The sequence below is a fragment of the Vollenhovia emeryi genome, unplaced genomic scaffold (assembly GCF_000949405.1).
Source record: "Vollenhovia emeryi isolate VEMERY1.0 unplaced genomic scaffold, V.emery_V1.0 DF939340.1, whole genome shotgun sequence".
Taxonomy (NCBI): Eukaryota; Metazoa; Arthropoda; class Insecta; order Hymenoptera; family Formicidae; genus Vollenhovia; species Vollenhovia emeryi.
In genome coordinates this window covers 63,855-81,833 of record NW_011967026.1, presented here as the reverse complement: position 1 = coordinate 81,833, position 17,979 = coordinate 63,855, and the positions used below count along the sequence as shown (strand labels likewise).

General features: G+C 48.1%; 1 protein-coding gene across 1 annotated transcript in view; it reads left to right on the top strand.

Moving 5' to 3' along the window:
- Positions 1–1,854: 1,854 nt before the first annotated feature.
- LOC105558494 (homeobox protein Nkx-6.1-like) overlaps positions 1,855–17,979 on the top strand; it is a 54,222-nt gene continuing 38,097 nt past the window's right edge. The window contains exons 1-2 of the mRNA XM_012006193.1: positions 1,855–2,777; positions 15,367–15,477. Coding sequence (XP_011861583.1) covers positions 1,985–2,777; positions 15,367–15,477 — 904 coding nt within the window. The 5' untranslated portion in view covers positions 1,855–1,984. The remainder of the gene's footprint in view (positions 2,778–15,366; positions 15,478–17,979) is intronic.

Here is a 17,979-nt window from a genome sequence, read left to right as displayed (position 1 = left end):
CCTTACGGAAGCGCTTAAGCACGTAAGGCCAGAGAGATCTACGTTTAAAACGTGAAGGTGAAACATTTCGGACCGGAAGGAACCTGCTCCAAGTTTGAGAGAATATTTATCTCACATACGGCGAGCGGGAGAAATTTGCGAGGAATTCGTTTAAGGATTATACGGTCGCGCGTCGGAGGGGCTCCTACTCGCGCGAGCGCGCGGGGTGGAAAAAGAGAGGGCGCGAGGGGAGAGGAGAAGCGGCACACCCCACCTACGCGGCGCTTAATGACCGGGAGCGCGAAGTGCAGTCAGCCGCCGTAAATTATCCGTTCGGTCGAAGGCGAGTCTAAAACGCGGATCCAATAGACGAGAGCGGAACCGAGCGACGAAGCGCGGCCGACATTACATTGGTCGGCTGCCAGAAAGTCGGAGAGAGCCGGCGAGTTCATCCGACATTAGTTACGTCAGCCGCGCGCCGCGCTGAGTTGCGACGCGGCGATGGTTCATCGGGATGAAGTAACCGAATTCTCGTTGACACGTGTATCGGCATACGTACGGCGGGCGGGAGGAGCGGCAGGCCAAATGGACCATCGGCAGCTCGAATAACTCGATTTGCTCTGTCTACGCGTACTCGACTGGCTGAAAGGCCGAAGGGTAGGTAGGTGGTGGACAGAAGTTGAGTGGGCGGGAAGGACAGAGCTAAATGGTACGAGTGGGTGAAGGGGACTGGTAGCGAGGAAGGAACGACGGAAGGAAGGAAGCGAGTTATCGAGACAGTAGTGTCACCGTAGTCGCGCGGAGGTGCCCAGTCGTCGAGCAAACTAGAGGGCCAGTCTCGGAGCCAAAGAGGCTCAGTCAGCCAACCAGCCAGCCAGCCAGCCAGCGAACATACGAACGAACGAGCGAGCGAGCGAGCGAGCGAGGCGAGCGAACGGACGAGCGAGCGAACCAGCAAGTTCTTGTTTTATTCAGTCGGGATCATAAATTACGAATTTAAACACACAATGAAAGACGCTTAACAAGAAGCTAACGCGAGATTGAGAGGCCCCGCCCGGAACACCTCTCCTTCCGGTGGAAAACCACCGGGCCGACCAATCCGACGGCGGTACCGCCCCCGGGCACTTAAACGACCCACGGACGGCACGCCAATCGACTCGCGTCGAGGGCCGACCCATCTCTCCCTCCGCCGCGGCGGTTTCCGGAACGCGCGCGCGAGGACGAGGGCAAGGACGAAGGCACGGGAGAGAGACTCGATCTCCCGGCGGAGAGAGAGCGCGCGCGCCCGATGCACCCTGCTCGCACACCATTTGGCGACGCGGCGAGTCACTCGGCGAGGACCCCGTAACGTCGCGGCACGTACTACGACTTCCTGATCGCGCGCCCGTGCGTCGACCAACCCGTCGATGACGGTTCAGGCCGGAGCAGCCCGCGGCTGATCGTTCGACGCGATCATCCGTTCTCCATGTCATCGCGCGGCACCGGCGAACCGGTGGCTGCTCGCGGTGTGCGGTGACTACGTCTCTCCGTTCATCGATCGCCGCTCGCGGAACGTGTCATCGACAGCCTGTCGCGCGCCGTGCGGGAACCATGGGGATCAGTGATTGACCTAGGTGAGACCCCGGTGAGACGGAAGAAACGAGACGAGAAAGGGAAGAGCGACAGAGGGTATCCTCCCCCTTCGAGAACAGTGCCAGTCGCGGTGGTCGCGATCGCGGAGAGTGTCGAGCGTGTCTCGTGTCATCGGTGGTTCGACGTCGTTGTTCGGAGGAAACGCGCAGTGTGAGACGACACCGTCGCCGCGGCCACGCACTCCGATCGAACGCGTCCGACGTCGCCGCGGGACTTTCCTCCCCCCCGGCGCGCGACAGCCGGTTCTCCCGGGGAATCCCCTCGCGCGCGCGAGAGGACTCCGCTGCTCCGAGGCGGCCGCACGCCTCGTTCAGCGCGCAGCTAAGTACCGGCTAAGATTTTTCGCTCACTACCGAACTATGCGTGGTGCGAGATGGTGTGTTCTCTGACTAGCGGCAAGGCCTGCGCCGACAGCGGAGACCCGTGCCCGGACCCGCCATCGCGCTCCACGCCGGAGGGCGGCGGACTCGAGATCGCCGAGAACATGTCGTCGTCGCTCAGCGACGCGCACCGACGCAACAACAACCATCATCTGGACCAGGGCGACCGCAGCTCGTCCGCGGGCTCCTCGCTGGGCTCGTGCTCGCCGCCGCCCGCCTCGAGCCACTCGCCGCCGCCCCCGCGGCCGCCGTGGCTCCACGACTTCCACGCGGCGGCCGCGCCCCATGTTTTGCAGTTTCTCAATCTGAGTGCCGCCGGGGGTGGCATGCTCGGTAGCCAGCCGCTGGCAGCGCTGCATTCCATGGCAGAGAGGAGTCATCAACATCAACAGCAGCAGCAGCAGCAGCAGCAGCAACAGCAGCAGCAGCAGCAGCAGCATCAACAGCAGCAGCAACAGCAGCAGCAGCAGTCGCACCAGCAGCATCATCCGCCGCATCAGCAGCAACAGGGCGGCATTCAATTGCCGCGTATCACGGTGCCGTTATCCACTATCACGCAGGGCCAATCGTCGCCCACCGGCAGCGGCAAGCACAGCCCGGCGACCTCCATCACCTCCGTCGGCAGCAACCCCCACGGAATCGACACGATACTCTCAAGACCGACGGCAACGGTTCACCCCCAGGCGACGGTACCGCCGTCACACGCGACCCTGCAACCGACCCCGCATCCCCAGCACATGGCCGCGCCGCGGTACGCCATGCACGCCGGCTTTACGGCGTCCTCGGGTGCGTACTTGCCAAGTTCGATAACTTATATGCGGCTGACGCGGTTGCATGTATGATTAGTCGAGGACCGCCGGTCCCCGGCCGATCCCATGTCCGGCTCGGTTCAGACGGACGTTAGATACGGAGGGAAAGAATCCGTTTGGACGTTAGATCGCTCGGATAATTTAAACGTTTTCTTTCCAAGAGGCTCTAGCTCCGCTCTGACTGATGCCAGTGTTCCCTTGAGAGCGATAGAAGACGCGGGAAAACTTTCAGCCTGCTCGGAATGATCGGAATACTCATGGTCGCGAATATATATTTCTTTTCTCTAACACGTTCTAGACATTCTTCTGGCGTTGCTTGACAGATTCTTCAAGCTATTAATGAAATTTCGACGAGATAGATGCGACGTAAAGACGACATTTTAGAGCTACGTGTTTTATCGATACAACGTTTCAAATCGCTATTTGTGTGAGAGTCTTAAAAATTTAACATTTAATTCTAATTAACTGCCATTTGGCCAAGTCGGAGTATCGTTAAGTAACTTTCGCAACAAATACACGGTGATTGTGTTTTATATTGGCTATAAACCTGTCGTGCGCTTTTCCTAAGTGCAAAGCTGCAACGTAAATTTTCTCGCGACAATGTGACTTCGTGATGAAGGAGCTGGGCGATTGAGGTGAAAATATTGTTGAAAAATATTTTGCAAACGCGGGACGGAGATAAACGTCGAGGGTTATTGATGCTTGTAGATATTAGTAGCATCTGCAGCGGTAACAATTCGGTAGCCATTCGCGCGTTTGCGATAGAAAATCGGGGGGAAACCACCGTTCTCTCCACGCACAAATCGTCGCGTGCTGCGATAGCGTGTAATGCGGGACGGATTGAACGCATTAATCGTAGAATTACCAAGGGCGGTCGATCGAACAACCGCGGGCCAGACGAAAGCGCGACTAGGAGTTACGAATCTATTACGAAACTATCTGCGCATTCGATACGATCGGCCCCGGCGTATAATTCACGGATTTACATAGTCGTAGTCCGATTTTCCACTTTGATTCGCGCGAATCACTATCGCCTGTTTTAACCCGTTCTAGCGCTACGAAGAGATAAATATCAACTGCGGCTTTTGATTTATTGGCGAGATAGATGAGGCTCGCGCGAAGGCTCCTGTATACGAGAGTCGTGAGAACAAATGCAAAACTGAAGAAACTGATAACGAACTCGTCAGCTTGCACTACCGCGCACACTAAGGCTTGTGTACAGTCAATTCTTATATTTAAGGATCGTCTTAAATATTTTTTTAAATACTTCTCAGCCAGTAAAATGATCTGTTCAGTATTCGTATGTATCATTTTTCTGGCTAAATGGTTTCTGGACACACTTGAGATGAACATAAATGTGAGAGTAGACTCTGGACAAGTCTTAGTGCGCACTCAGTGCGCACTCAGTGCGTACCAGTGCAAGCTGTGAAAACAAATGCAAAACTGAAGAAACTGATGGCGAACTCGGCAGTTTGCACTAGCACGCACTAGGGCTTGTTTACAGTCGATCCTTATATTTAAGGATCGTCTAAAATATTTTAAAAATGCTTCTTAGTCAGTAAAATGATCTGTTCAGTATTCGTATGAATCATTTTTCTGGCTAAATGGTTTCTGGACACACTTGAGATGAACATAAATGTGAGAGTAGACTCTGGACAAGTCTTATAGCGTTTTTCACTGGTTGCACTAGTGCGCACTGAGTGCGCACTAGTCAAGAGCAGCGTGTTTCATTGAGCTTTTCGGTGCGCACGAAGGCGGTGCGCACTGTTTCACTGGAAAACTTGGTGTCGAGTTTTTGCATTTTAGTGCAGAAACTCGGCACGAGCCCCAAGAGACGGTGTCGATCTAGTGCAATATGGCAGCGCGGGATATTAATACCAGTTTTTAGATGTGCTATCCTCATCATCATCATCTAGTAGTGACGAAAAACTTTGGAATGAAGAATCACGAAAAATTCCAAAAATCGAAAAGTTTATTGTAAAGTCCCACTTCGCTTGGTTGCAGTTTTATTGTTAGCAACTTATCATTCACTTTAAAATTCACTTCAAATTCTTCCATTATAACAAATTCGTACGTACGTAGAAAGGTTAAGAACGAAAAAACGTGACACTTGATCTGCGTCGAATGTTTAACTGGGAGTGCAAGAAACTCGCACTTTCAGAAACATCGTGCAATATCGGTGCGCACTTGTGCAATTTCGGTGCGCACTCAGTTCCTTCCAGTGAAAAATGCTATTAGTGTGCACTCAGTGTGCACTCAGTGCGTACCAGTGCAAGCTGTGAAAACAAATGCAAAACTGAAGAAACTGATGACGAACTCGGCAGTTTGCACTAGCACGCACTAGGGCTTGTTTACAGTCGATCCTTATATTTAAGGATCGTCTAAAATATTTAAAAAAATGCTTCTTAGCCAGTAAAATGATCTGTATATTATTCGTATGAATCATTTTTCTGGCTAAATGGTTTCTGGACACACTTGAGATGACCATAAATATGAGAGTAGACTCTGGACAAGCCTTGGTGTGCACTCAGTGCGCGCTAGTGCAAGCTGCCGAATTCGCTAAAAGTGAATTGTATAATGGAAGCGCTCTTAAACGATCTCGCGGCGTTGCGGTAATTTCAGAGGCGCGAGTTTCCTTAAAATTCGCCGTGGAAAAGGTACGAGGGACTTGTAACGAAGAATCTCGTTCTTCATGAAATACACTTTTTGACGTAAATGCACGAGCTTTCAATTCACTTTTACAATGTCACTTCCTCGTGTTTTGTTGTTGCCAGCCCGCGCCATCAAGACCTCGTTTGTGATGCTGCGAATGCATAACTTTTCCATCGGGTGGCGCGCGACAAAGCAGAAGGCGTTTGTCATCGCCGCCTTGAAAGCTTGTGAAAAGATGGTCACGTTCAAGAGCGCTTTCGTGCAACGTTTAATCTCGCGTATACATTAAGCTAAATATGATGCGGGGCGCATTATTAATATTTGACAGTAAATCATTTGGCGTTAACAGTGACGTTCGGGTCTACGAAAGTGCTAACGCAGATTCAGCAGAGTCTATCTCGCCGATATCTCGAAACGATAAAATTGCAGAACGCGTTCGATCGTCGGAGCTGAAAAGCTGCTTAAACAGAATATCGTAATCGCCGGATTTTCTTTTCGATCCGCAACCGTGTAGAAAAATATTTGTCCTGGAATGAGGATTATAAATTTTTATGGGTCACCCTTTGTGAAAATCTCCTCCGCGTCCTTTTACGCGTCACTTTTCATTCCTCGGCCATCGGGAATGTATTCAGGCATCAATTTTAGAATTATCGGGGAGGGGGTCGATGTTACAACGGAGGGAAGATAGGGTCGTGTTATGAAGTTGTGCTCGCACAAATAACGTGTCGTACAATATCGCGGTAATATCGGAGACGTGGGTTTAATTCATAAACGCCGGTATCACGGCTTATAATCTGTCAAAATGACTTTATCGCGCGCCTTCTGCCTGAACGGAATGCTTCACCTGAATACGTGAATACTTTCTATCAAAATGCAGTGATTCGAAAGTTTAACATTCACATAAATAACATAAATAAATCGAGAGCTTTTGCAATGATACAAACACAGTGATCTCGGGAGCATTTAACAATATTTCCTTCATGCAAATACTTCGCAAAGCCTCATCGAATCCTGAACAAAGATTCCAAAGAATAGCCTTTGTGTCCTAAACTAATTATCACCGAATTAATTAAACAGCGCCGTTACGCTCGATCCTTTGTAGTCGCTAAAAACGACTGAGAGAGAAGTTTGTTTAACACGGAATTAAATAAAAACGAGAACGAGAATTGCGGCGCGACTCTGATTGAAATATTGACCGGAAGGAGCGGCGGACGCGGAACGGCGGCTCTAAAATTTATGCTTACCGAATTACCTGCTCTCCCCCGGTACATTAACGAGCGACGCAAACGAGGGACGTTACTTAACATTCATGACATTAAATTTCTAAATGATTTGCTCCCGACAGAGCGCGGTTATACTTCGTAATAACGAATCGCTAAACAGCGATTTATGCGTTTCGCGCATGTCGAAATGTGCTAATCGAGGCATCGCGAGTTCGATTTTATCGCGCGATAATACGACGATTTCCTCCACGAGATTTTACAGTAACTTCAAGCTGAAAACCCTTTTTCAACCTCTTCTGATAATTTCGCTCCATTTTTTATATTAGAAATTATTATCTTTTACTGTACTGTACTTTACCATACGGACAATTTTTAAAGAAGCGAAGATACAAGTGACATTGTGCATTCGATATTTTACAGCCACGCATCTCTAGTTTAATTATCCCATTCTTGCTTCGCACCCAGAAACAAATATTTAGTTAGGTTAAACAGATGAGATACGTCGAAGTCATATCTCTTCGAATCTAGTAAATTTCTTTTTACTTCTACTAAAATACTTGCTAGATTTTAAGAAATGGATATGAATTCTCTAAGAAATTGCAGTGTCAATCAACTAAAATTTTGGTTAGGATAAAGAAATCATTTTCTTGAAATTACGTAAAGGTCTAGTAAGGTCGAAATTCAAACAAATTTGTTCGATTTCAAACAGGCTCTTTTTCTGGGTCGGTAAATTTTAACAAGCTCCTCATCGGCCTCTAAATTTTTCGAAGATCGAGCGAAGTTGCAGTTTACCGATCATTTTACTTATGGGGTAAAAGAATGAAGGAGAAAGGGGCAATACGTTACACCGCGGATGGTTACAATCGGTGTTTACAATAGGACGCGAGTTATTTGATAGCCAAATAGGGCGACCATATACGAGCGGAAGTTAGGATATTGCGGGTTAACCAACTGACGACCATGCTCGTACGCGGCTTGGTGGCGAATTCGGGATTTCCGCGAGAGGATGCATGAGCCTCTGGTCCACTTGCGGTTGAACGAACAAAAAGATCGCGTTGCGATAAACTAACGGCGGTAAACGGGCGCCGCGCGGCGATGATAAAAAGTGACGATAAACGGGGACGCGTGTAAATTTAATGCGCGCGAAGGGAGAGGGGCCTCTTGAAAAATAAGGACGGCGGGAAATCGCGCTAAAGCAACGCCGCAAACTCGTCCTTCGTTACTCCAGTCCCGTAAAAAGAATAGAAGCGACGGGAAGAACCGAGAATCATATTGGGACGCGACATGGCGCGCGCGAGCAATTCAATTTTGGAAAGTTGGTCGCAAAAATATCGTGGTTACGTTCTTGCGTCGTTCTTCGTGACGAATTACATCCCGCGGACACCGCGCGGAGTTGTATTACCGCCGCTGCTCTTCGAGATTGTTACTCCGCGCGTTTTGCGCGATTCCGCCCGATCGATCTCGAGGGCAAGAGGGGACAACGCGCGGATCTGATGTCGCTGCCCCATGTATCTCGCGGAAATTAGGCTCGGACGTTCGCGCCGGAGATCGGTGCTCGTGCCAAGATTGAGCGGACAGTTCGGCAGGTGTACGTTCCGAAATAGAGCGACGGGCCCGTCGGACTCGAATATCGCGCGAGGCGGTAGGTTTATCTTGAAAGGTGATATTCACGTCGTCCTGGAAGAGCAACCGCCCGACGCACCCATGTGCCTTCTCCTCGCGTTGATGTCTTTCATTTTTTTATCGCCCACAACCTCGGAAATATTGCGTGACATCTGCTCCGGTTTCTAACGTCGTAAATTGTGGGTGTTTTTTCCTTCTCCCCCCTTCGAGCGCACCTCGCGAAATCTCAGCGCCTTCCTCGCGACAACGCGGCATTGTTCTTCTTTATATAATGGCGATACGAAACGCCGCGTGATTCACGGAGATCCGAAAATTCCCGCGCGCAATCGAATTGCCGTCGGCGAGTGCATTAAGTGGCACCCCGGCGCCTGGCAATAAACGCAGTTATCCGGCGAATAAATTCAGGGGCAGCCAACGAGCACGGGAATCGATAGAGCAGCGGGACATTTCTTAAACGCATTTACTCGCGCGAAAGGCCGCATCCAATTAGATGAACTGAATGTTAAAATATGGAAACCCGCTGCGGGTACTTTTTTTTTCTAAAGGATTACATTGCACGCGCGAGACTCGGGCCGAATAGACGCACAATAGAAACGCCTCGTAACGCGCATCTCCGAAATATAGTCCTTTTACACGCTAATATCGACTTCTAAAAATCCTTCCTACGTTGTACGATATTGTGCGCAAAGGCGCTTTGAGATAAAAATATCGAGTCTTACGAAACGGTGACGCGAGCGCACGTGCCTCACGTGTAAAGGCCTGCGTCCACGATGAACTTGGAACCAGAACTTGGACCGAGGCCTTTAGGCCCAACGTCGCTTAACTTTGAGCTTGGCTTAATTCGTTCTTTGTTTCCAACGGTTACTTAGAAAGAGGCAAGCATGAATTAAACTGAGATAAAGGTTAAACGACGTTCGGTGAAACTGGGCATTAGTATACATTTTACTAATAAAATGTATGGTGACATTTCTTACAAAACTCTCATCAAGTTCTTCAATTCATTTGACTAGGCCTGTGTCTACGATGCTAGAATTTGGTCCAAGTTCTAGTTTCGACAAATGTGCAGCCAAGCAACTTGCAGCTTTTCCGTAAAAGATTTCTCGGAAACTTGGACGCAGGCCTTTGCGCAACGCGCGGGCGCGCGCACGGAGTTTCAGCGCGGCAAAATAAAATAGTCGTATATCGTCATCCTGTAATCCTGTCAAATGCATTTGCGATATTCGCCTGTGCTTCAAATCGGCGCGTGGATGCACACGCACACGCACACGCACACACACCAGCCGGTGCGCTCGGTGCGTATGCGCGTTCACGTGGTGGCGCGTTACGTCCGGAACTACCCTCCCTCTCTCTCCCCCACCGGCTGTAATTCGCCGTAATCGCGTACGGTTTCAATAACGGTTTAATGGGTAACCGACTTCATTGTCGTATTAGACAGATTACGTCGATTACAAATACGACGAGCGAGCGGCGCGGCCTCGTATTTGCGACGCGAGTTCGCTGCCGCTCAGTTAGAATTATAGACGGCCACCGCGGACGCATATACGTATGTATGAGTATACCGTTTTCCGGCTGCGTGTACACGCGATATATGTATACATATATATACGGTGTACATATTCGGATAAATCCCGTCCGCTAAAACACATCGTCGGCATTTTATTCATATCGATGACGCGCCGCCCCGATGCGATGCGCGTCGCGACATCGTGCGCGCGCGATTCGACGCGACCGATTGAAGTAAAACAGTTTGGCAAAAAGAAACCGCGCTTTCGAGGACGGGTAAAAAGTCATCTTAAAAAATTTTTTCATTCGCTCCAATCTTTATTTCATGCCTAATTCAAGCAGGTAGGCTTTGTAATAACTTTCTGTTGGCGCCTCGCCTCTTGCTTGCGATTCTCAGTGTCACCTCTCTCTCACTGTATCTCACTTTGCAGCAATAAATTCAATTCAATTCAATTAACGTCATGGCATTTTTAATAATACAGAAAATTTGTCGCGAAAAATATCACCTCAGCCAGGGTTTGAACCTGGACCTGAATAACTTCCCTACACTCTAGGCGGGCGTCTCACCAATTCGATCACTGAGGCATGCAATTCAATTAAATTCAATTAAAATTAAAATCCACGAGCTACCCCTGCCCTCCCCCTCTGTATTCGCGTGGTCGCGATCGCGCGACTCGTACAGCGTGAAATGTGTAAAGAAAATAATTCAAGCGATCGTTTTTTATCGTCCAAGAGAGAGAGAGAGAGAGAGAGAGAGAGAGAGAGAGAGTAGCGGAATGTAAAAATACTGGATTGTAATCGCAAAGTACGGAGGATCGCACCTGTTTTTCGCGTAGCACCGCGCACTATCGTCATCGCGATTATGCGATTCGCAACGCGCGCCGCTAATTGACATCTGATACCGATCGATCTCTCTCTCGCGCGCGCGCGCGTGTACGCTTTACACCGGCGGTCATTAATTAAACCCTCGCCGGAACCTCGCGCGCGCCCGCGCGCGGAACTGCCGATCGCCGCTGTATAAATGACAAAAAGCCCATCAAAATGTGCGGTATTAAACGATAAATATTTCGTCCGCTTACTCTCGCGACCGTCGACGTCGCGCTCGTGCCCTTATTCACCGCGATACTCGGTGTGCGTCAAATATTTGTAGCCGACGCTCGCCCCGCTTCCCCCGATTGGTAGCAGTTTCAATAAACGCGACGTATCGCGTGTATGCACGTCGGGTGTTCTAGCTTGCGATTATAAAGCGAACTCTTTTTTTTTGCAAAAATGTTGGCGCGTCGTTAGCTTTTCTCTCAGCGCACGTAGAGATGCTCTCTCTAAAAGTCAATAAGCGAATTGTCACTGAAAACTAGTCACTGATTTGCAGTGTAAATTGCTTTCAGTGATAACCCATTGACTTTTAGAGAGCTTGTGACTTAAGCCAACGGCACACGATACTATTTTTCCTACTGGATTACTTGCAGGAGCCAATAAGGATGCAGAGTTTCAGATCAGGTGACTTAAGGCTGGATCCTGATTAGTTCTGGCTTTAAATCTAGATGCTGAGAGTTTTATTCTCGATCTTCAAGCGATCTTAAGCCACGCGATACTATTTTTGCTACTGGATTTCTTGCAGGAGCCAATAAGGATACAGAGTTTCAGATCAGATGAGCAGTCCAGTAGGAAAAATGGTATCGTGTACCGTTGGCTTTACTTTTTTTTTCCAGAATTTTGATTTAAAATTCAGTTCTGTCGTGTGGAGACATTTAATATTGAACATTAAACAGCTATAAAGCGGCTAACAACCCGTCTTAAGATTCTCTCCAAAGATCGATTGTCAAACTGTCAGTAATTAAGATTAAGATCGAGGGTATTCGGGTATCGCGCGCATGTACATTTTTAAACGCTTTTAATTGCCCGATTCACGGCGTTCTCGAACGAGGCGTCGTAAAAGCGCGTGCCGGGGGTCCGTTCTCGAGGGGATCTCACCTTCCCACTCGATTCCTCCGGCGGGGCCCGTGGCCACGTGGGCCCGCGGACAAAGAGCACGATCGCGGATATTTTTCTTGATGAGCGCGCGCGCGCGGCTTCAGCCGTTTATGATCCCATAAATTCCGTCTGATTTCGGCGTAATGGACAAAAGGAGCGGCGATCGGACGGTCGTATCGCGCGCATCCCATTATTCTCGTTCTCGCCGTCGACGGTAAAATGGAAATGACGCTTTATTGTACGGATGGACAGGCGTAGACGGCCGGCAGGAGCACGCGATCCTAAAACGAATTAAACGCGCCCACGCAATCGGGAGCCAACTCTTTCAGTCGCGATTATGGCTAATTTCTGAATGCGCTGTCGCCGATCGTTGGACGATTTTCTTTCTTAGCAAGCGACGTCGCGCCGTGAATGTCTCCCCCTCCTCCCGCTTAATGAAATATCGCGGGAAAGATTGCGAGAATGCGCGGCCCATTGTACGATGACAATCAATTAAACGCGTGGACGTAAATAACTGTCCAAAATTATACCGCGAAGTCCGGTTCTGTTAGATTCTCTGTGTAAGATTCGCGAACAGACTCGTGAGGGAGCAATTTATTGTTCAATAAGGGTCATTTTCTCGCTGACAACCCGATGAACAAATTGAAACGTTGCTTATCTTTTTATCAACATTTTATTAAGAAGGGAAGTTAAGAAATTATTCGACGTAACTGGCAAAAATGTTTCTTTATTAAAAACGATTCTAAAGTCGGAGGAGCCTAGAATTGTTGCGTGATTGCCCTACACTTAAAAAGGCCCGGCATTCGCGGTCGAAACGTGTGTTTTTAACAAGGAAACATTCTTGCCAGTTATGTCGAACAATTTCTTAACCCTTGTTGTTTTATTCACTGGCGAGGAAAAGATTCTCAACTTTACATGTGATATTTTATTATCGTGAATGAAATCGTGAACGAATCATTTCGAGCGCCACGCGAGCAACGAATTCTATAAACGCGGCAGAATCATTGCCGACTTTTAATCGAGAGATAGAATGTTAAATAAGAAACAAAAAGTTGAAGTAGAAAAATGCATTCAAAAATTAATTCAGGAAAGTAAATGACGCGATAGAATTCGTTGAGAGAAGCGATTGCTTTTGATAATATTGTTACGTGTTATTGAGAGGCGACGCCTGGAATCGCGCCTGCGGTTGGGAAGCGACGCCCGGTATCGTGGCGGGTTGCCACGATACCGATTATCTACTATTGGATAAATAAGATTATTGATTGATTCTAAGCTTGGCTCTTGAGCCGAACGGTCGTGTTATTAAAATAAAGTTTGTGTCCCACCTATTCTGTGTGTTTCTTTGGCGTGGAGTGCGCGGAGAAGCACCGGCGCTCTAGTGAACCGAGTGCGCGATCGGTGAGCGCGGCGACGCGGGAGAATCGTAACAATATAAAATGTCTGAGAAACGCGTGCATAAATGCACACAAGTCTCGCGTCTTTGTCGGAAAGACGACAAGCTAGCAATAAGTCTTGGAAACGCGAACAATGACAATTCCGCCGTGTCTTTTATTCGATTCGCGCGTCTCGATCGGTCAGAGAGATCAATTTAATCTCCCTTAATCCGCGCAAAAAGTCCGTCGGATCCCGACGACCGATATTTACGGATTCGATATCCCAGCCGCCGTTACCTCGCATAGAGCCCGGCTTAAGTCGACTAATTTCTCGCGTTCGAAAGGTCGGATCATTAAGGTCTCCACAGCGAGAGCCGAGGAGCCCCTCTCGAGGCTGCGAATCGAATTGGCGTCACGTGCGCGCGCGCGTGTGTGTGTGTGTGTACGAGTGCGCGGTCGCCGATAATCTCGGCTAAAACACCAGATTCGCCGGACACGAATTTCCGTCGAAGCTAAACCGGCGGGTCTCGGGGAGAAACGAAAAATGCCTGGAGGTCCTCCATTAATTTTTTCAAATCGACCTCACCCGCGTAATCGTCTCTCCCGAGCTGCTTCCAACGCGAATTACATTATTCAAATTATATACAATGCCAATCGTCAGACCGTTCGCGAGCAATCGAAATCTGCAGGATCGAAACTGTTGTGATTCGCAAGGGTCGGAAATAAAATTGTAACTGTTTGTACAACACAACAACGGAGTTTTCTCCAATTTGCCGTTTAATTATTTGGCAGGGAGGGGGGAAGGGGGAGGGGGAGGAGGAGCGAGATTGAAATCTGTCGCGAGGTCGCGCGGCTTTTAAAATTGCGGCATTTAAATTCCGCCTGCATATTCCGGGCGCATGCGAGTTGTATGAAAATAGCGTGCGATAAAAATGAGAAATGAATCGCGTAGATGTGGAAACGAGCGGGGAAAAAAACTGAAGCTTAATAAAGCGGTTTACGGTGGAGAAGCGGGACGACTTGGCCGACATCGATCCGAGGAGGAGGCTGCCTTCACTCGGTCAGTAAACGCGCGCCCCGTTCTACATCCCGTCGTTGCATTTTACGGCTTCCTTCGATTATTACTTCAATATGCGCCGCTATCTGAATTATCGTAAATCCAATATCGTTATCTACGCCGACGAGCCAAAGCATATGTTATGTCCGCCGCGCTTAATTCCAGTATCAGTTAAATATACATCAACCATTATTAATATCGCGAATGATTATTAATGTCGCACGCGATATCTCAAGAAAGAGAAAAAAAGTTGCGAGGCAAAAAGCGTGTATAATCACACATATTTTCCGCATCGGAAAGATTTCTCAAACGATTGTCTGAGATTTCTCAAACGATTAACTTTTGTTTTCTCAAACTATTAATTTTTGTTTGATTACGGTATTTAGGGACTCATCACGTCCGCGTCGTTAGCTCTGGATAGTGCCAAGAATGAGTAAATTCTAAGAAATGATCAAATTTCAATTTTGCATCCGCCATTTCGCGGGCGCGCTATTTTCTATATTGTATAAGAATCTTCAATTGGAATTTAGATTCCATGGGTCCTAACAATATCCAAATAATGTTTTTTAGCACAGTTAAATTACAGTTGAATAATGTGATTTTTTAAGTTTTAAATTGCGCCATGTTGAATCCGCCATTTTGAATTATGAAAATCTGATAACGGATTCATAATCAGCGACCCCAAAACCCCTTGTATACAAAGTTTAAAAAAAAATGGTTCAATAGGAAAATGTACGCTTCAAAGGGTTAAATTGGATTATTTTCAATTTGCAGGTATATCTCTTTCATACTTCGTCATTGGAAAGGAATTAATTAGTATTGTCGACCAGCCGGGAGATTTGCTATTTAATAATTATTTATAAGCGGAATATTCAGAACCCAAGTAGCATGCATGTCTAAAGCCCGTTTGCACCAACGTCGCTTAACTTTAACCTTAGCTTAATTCACTCTTTGTCCCTTTTAAGGGAAATGGAAAGAGACGAAGAGTGAATTAAGCTGAAGTTAAAATTCCGTGACGTTGGCGCAACCGGGCCTGAAAGGCACAAATGTCGTAGAGACCAGCAAAAAGTTCAGCCCCAATTGATTCGCGCAGACCTCGGGCTAACCGGTCTCGAGTCAAAATTCGCACGTAATATGTAAGTGTTCATTTGTGTATCTCCCTAGGTATCGGTCAATTTCAACAAAGAGCGGAACCACGGCACACTGCTGTCTATTGGCCGGGCCTCCAGGGACTAGTCAGCGATCCTCTTGCATGGCGGGCAAGATTACACACATGTAAGTTCAATATCTCTCACGTACCACCTCTCTCTTACACGTACACATGTGATATTATATATAGAGAGAAAATATTTCAATATGCACACGCTACGATGCTGAAGGCGACTCATCGCACGGTTATACTTAAACGTAACTAAAGGCCGAGTCAGACTAACAATTGCTGACTCGGATTGGGGTTGGCGATTGACGATTGTCTTCTAGCCAATGAGAGCCGATGAAATCGCTGGCTGCTTTGCTCCCATTGACTAAAGGACAATCGTCGGCCGAGTCAGACTAGCAATTGCTAACTCGGATTGGGATTGGCGATCGACGATTGTCTTCTAGCCAATAAGAGCCGATGAAATCGCTGGCTGCTTTCCTCTCATTGGCTAAAGGACAATCGACAATCGCCAATTCAATCCGAGTCAACGATTGCCAGTCTAATTCGGTCTTAGCTCGAAACTTACTGGTCACTAAAGTTTGTTGGAACGTGATGCACAACTGCGCCCAATTATGCATCGCCTTCCAAATTGGGAACTTTGTTCTTAACACACGTCTCTCGCGTCTCATTTTTTTTTATCTCACTCGAGCGTTCCCTCAAGTATCCTGTTCCTTCGACAATAAAGGGTCGTATTATTATCATTACTTCTAAATATCGCGCATTGTCGTCGTACATTTCGACTGCCTGCGGATGTTTCGTTACCTTTCCCCGGGCACCGTCGCGGCGGGTTTGACAGCTGCGCGTGTTTGCTTTCGCGGCAGGAAAATCACAGGGCCGAAGTGAAGAAACACGTGCTGCCGAACGTGTCTCCGTTTGTAACGGCGTGCCCGGAAAGTCGTTTGAAGCGACTCTCTCTCTCTCACTCTCCCGGCGTGGGTCGCCTGCGGGGAGGAATTTAAAAAATGCGTGGAAACCGCCGTTGAGCACGGGAAAGGAAGTCGTGGAGCGAAGGGCCCCGCGGCCATGAGAAGGGCGAGAGGGGGAGGAGGGCCCTCAATCTCACTCTCTGAACGGAGACACGTATGTAGATGACACATAAACGGGAAAGATTTGACCGCTTGAAAAGACGCGTCTTCAATAGCCCTTTTCGTTCGAGAGTTATCAGGATTTCAATTCCCTTCAAATCTTCAAATGTGGTTTCGGGAGCTCGACTAAATTTACGCGCCGAACGACGGAATAATTAGAGAATGAGGAAATGCAATATATGTATAAAATGTTACGTATTGGGTAAATATAATTGCCTGGCCTATTATTCATGTGCGCGCGCCCATATTATCTACAAATATGCGATACATCATATCGCAGCGTGATTATTAATTGGGAGTTTACGGAATTGCAGTACATTGTACAGGATAATTTCGGGAAGAACGAAATTCTACGAGCCAGCTAGACGAAATTGCGCCGTGCGAGGGATATTGAACGTCGAATTTAAAATTAATTCGAGTTATCGAATTTACAGTTTCATCGATATAATGCAACGCATACTAATTACTAATTGAATTGCAAATATTCGTGTAATAATCTATTACTTCCCAATTTACACTAATATACATCATCTTTTACATGCAATTTTGTGGCAAAGAAACGGACGTGTGAGTAGAGCTAAATGAGGTAGGTCCATTTGAAATTTTTCACGTTTGATTCGAGGGCGCGTTGCAAATTCCCGGATTTATATCGTATCTAATTGAAATCGGGTAGAAAGATATCAGCATTTTTGCGAGCAGTTTTTAAGTCGGGTAGAAAATAATATTAATCCCGATGTAGGGATTATTCAGAGCGACAAATAATTGATTAGACTCGTCGGTCATATATTAAGTAGGTTTATTAAATCTGATAGCCATCCGATTGCTCTCTTTCTTGTGCGCGGGCCTCTCGACAAAACGTTACAAATTACGAGTTAGGCATCTGTGCGGAACTTGGCCATTCATATCTAGGTTACACGAGACCGTACGATCATCGCGTTTGCGTGTAGACGCCGGAAACGTCGATCGCAGCGGGTCGATCCCGATCGTTATCAAGTGCCGACACACTCCCTTCGCACTCCCTCGGGCACTTGAACGGTTCACGCTCAATTAGCCGGCGAGATCCCCCCCGACACACATACCGGGACACTCTCGATGGTAGTACGGCTGCCGTGTGTACCACCCCCGTCCTTACGAGAAGCCGATTAAGGGTACCGCAAAGAGAGAGAAAGAAAGAGAGAGAGAGAGAGAGAGAGAGAGAGAGAGAGAGAGAGAGAGAGAGAAATCACAAACAAAGTGAACACGCGACGTCCCGTCTTGTCCCCCTTTCGACGTAGACGGGGAGCAGCGAAGGCGAGAGAACGGAGGAAAGACAGTGTACGATATATCAACCCTCCGTAGGGGGACGGCGCACATGTGCCGCGGCCGCGTCGCGACGTAAGAAGAGCGTGTGGAACGCGGGCGTGGACACGCCGTGTGTGTCCCGAGCGCGCTCGCCCCGTCGGCAAAAAGAACGAGAGAGAATGACAGAGGCGACGGGGGAAGGGGGGGGGGGCC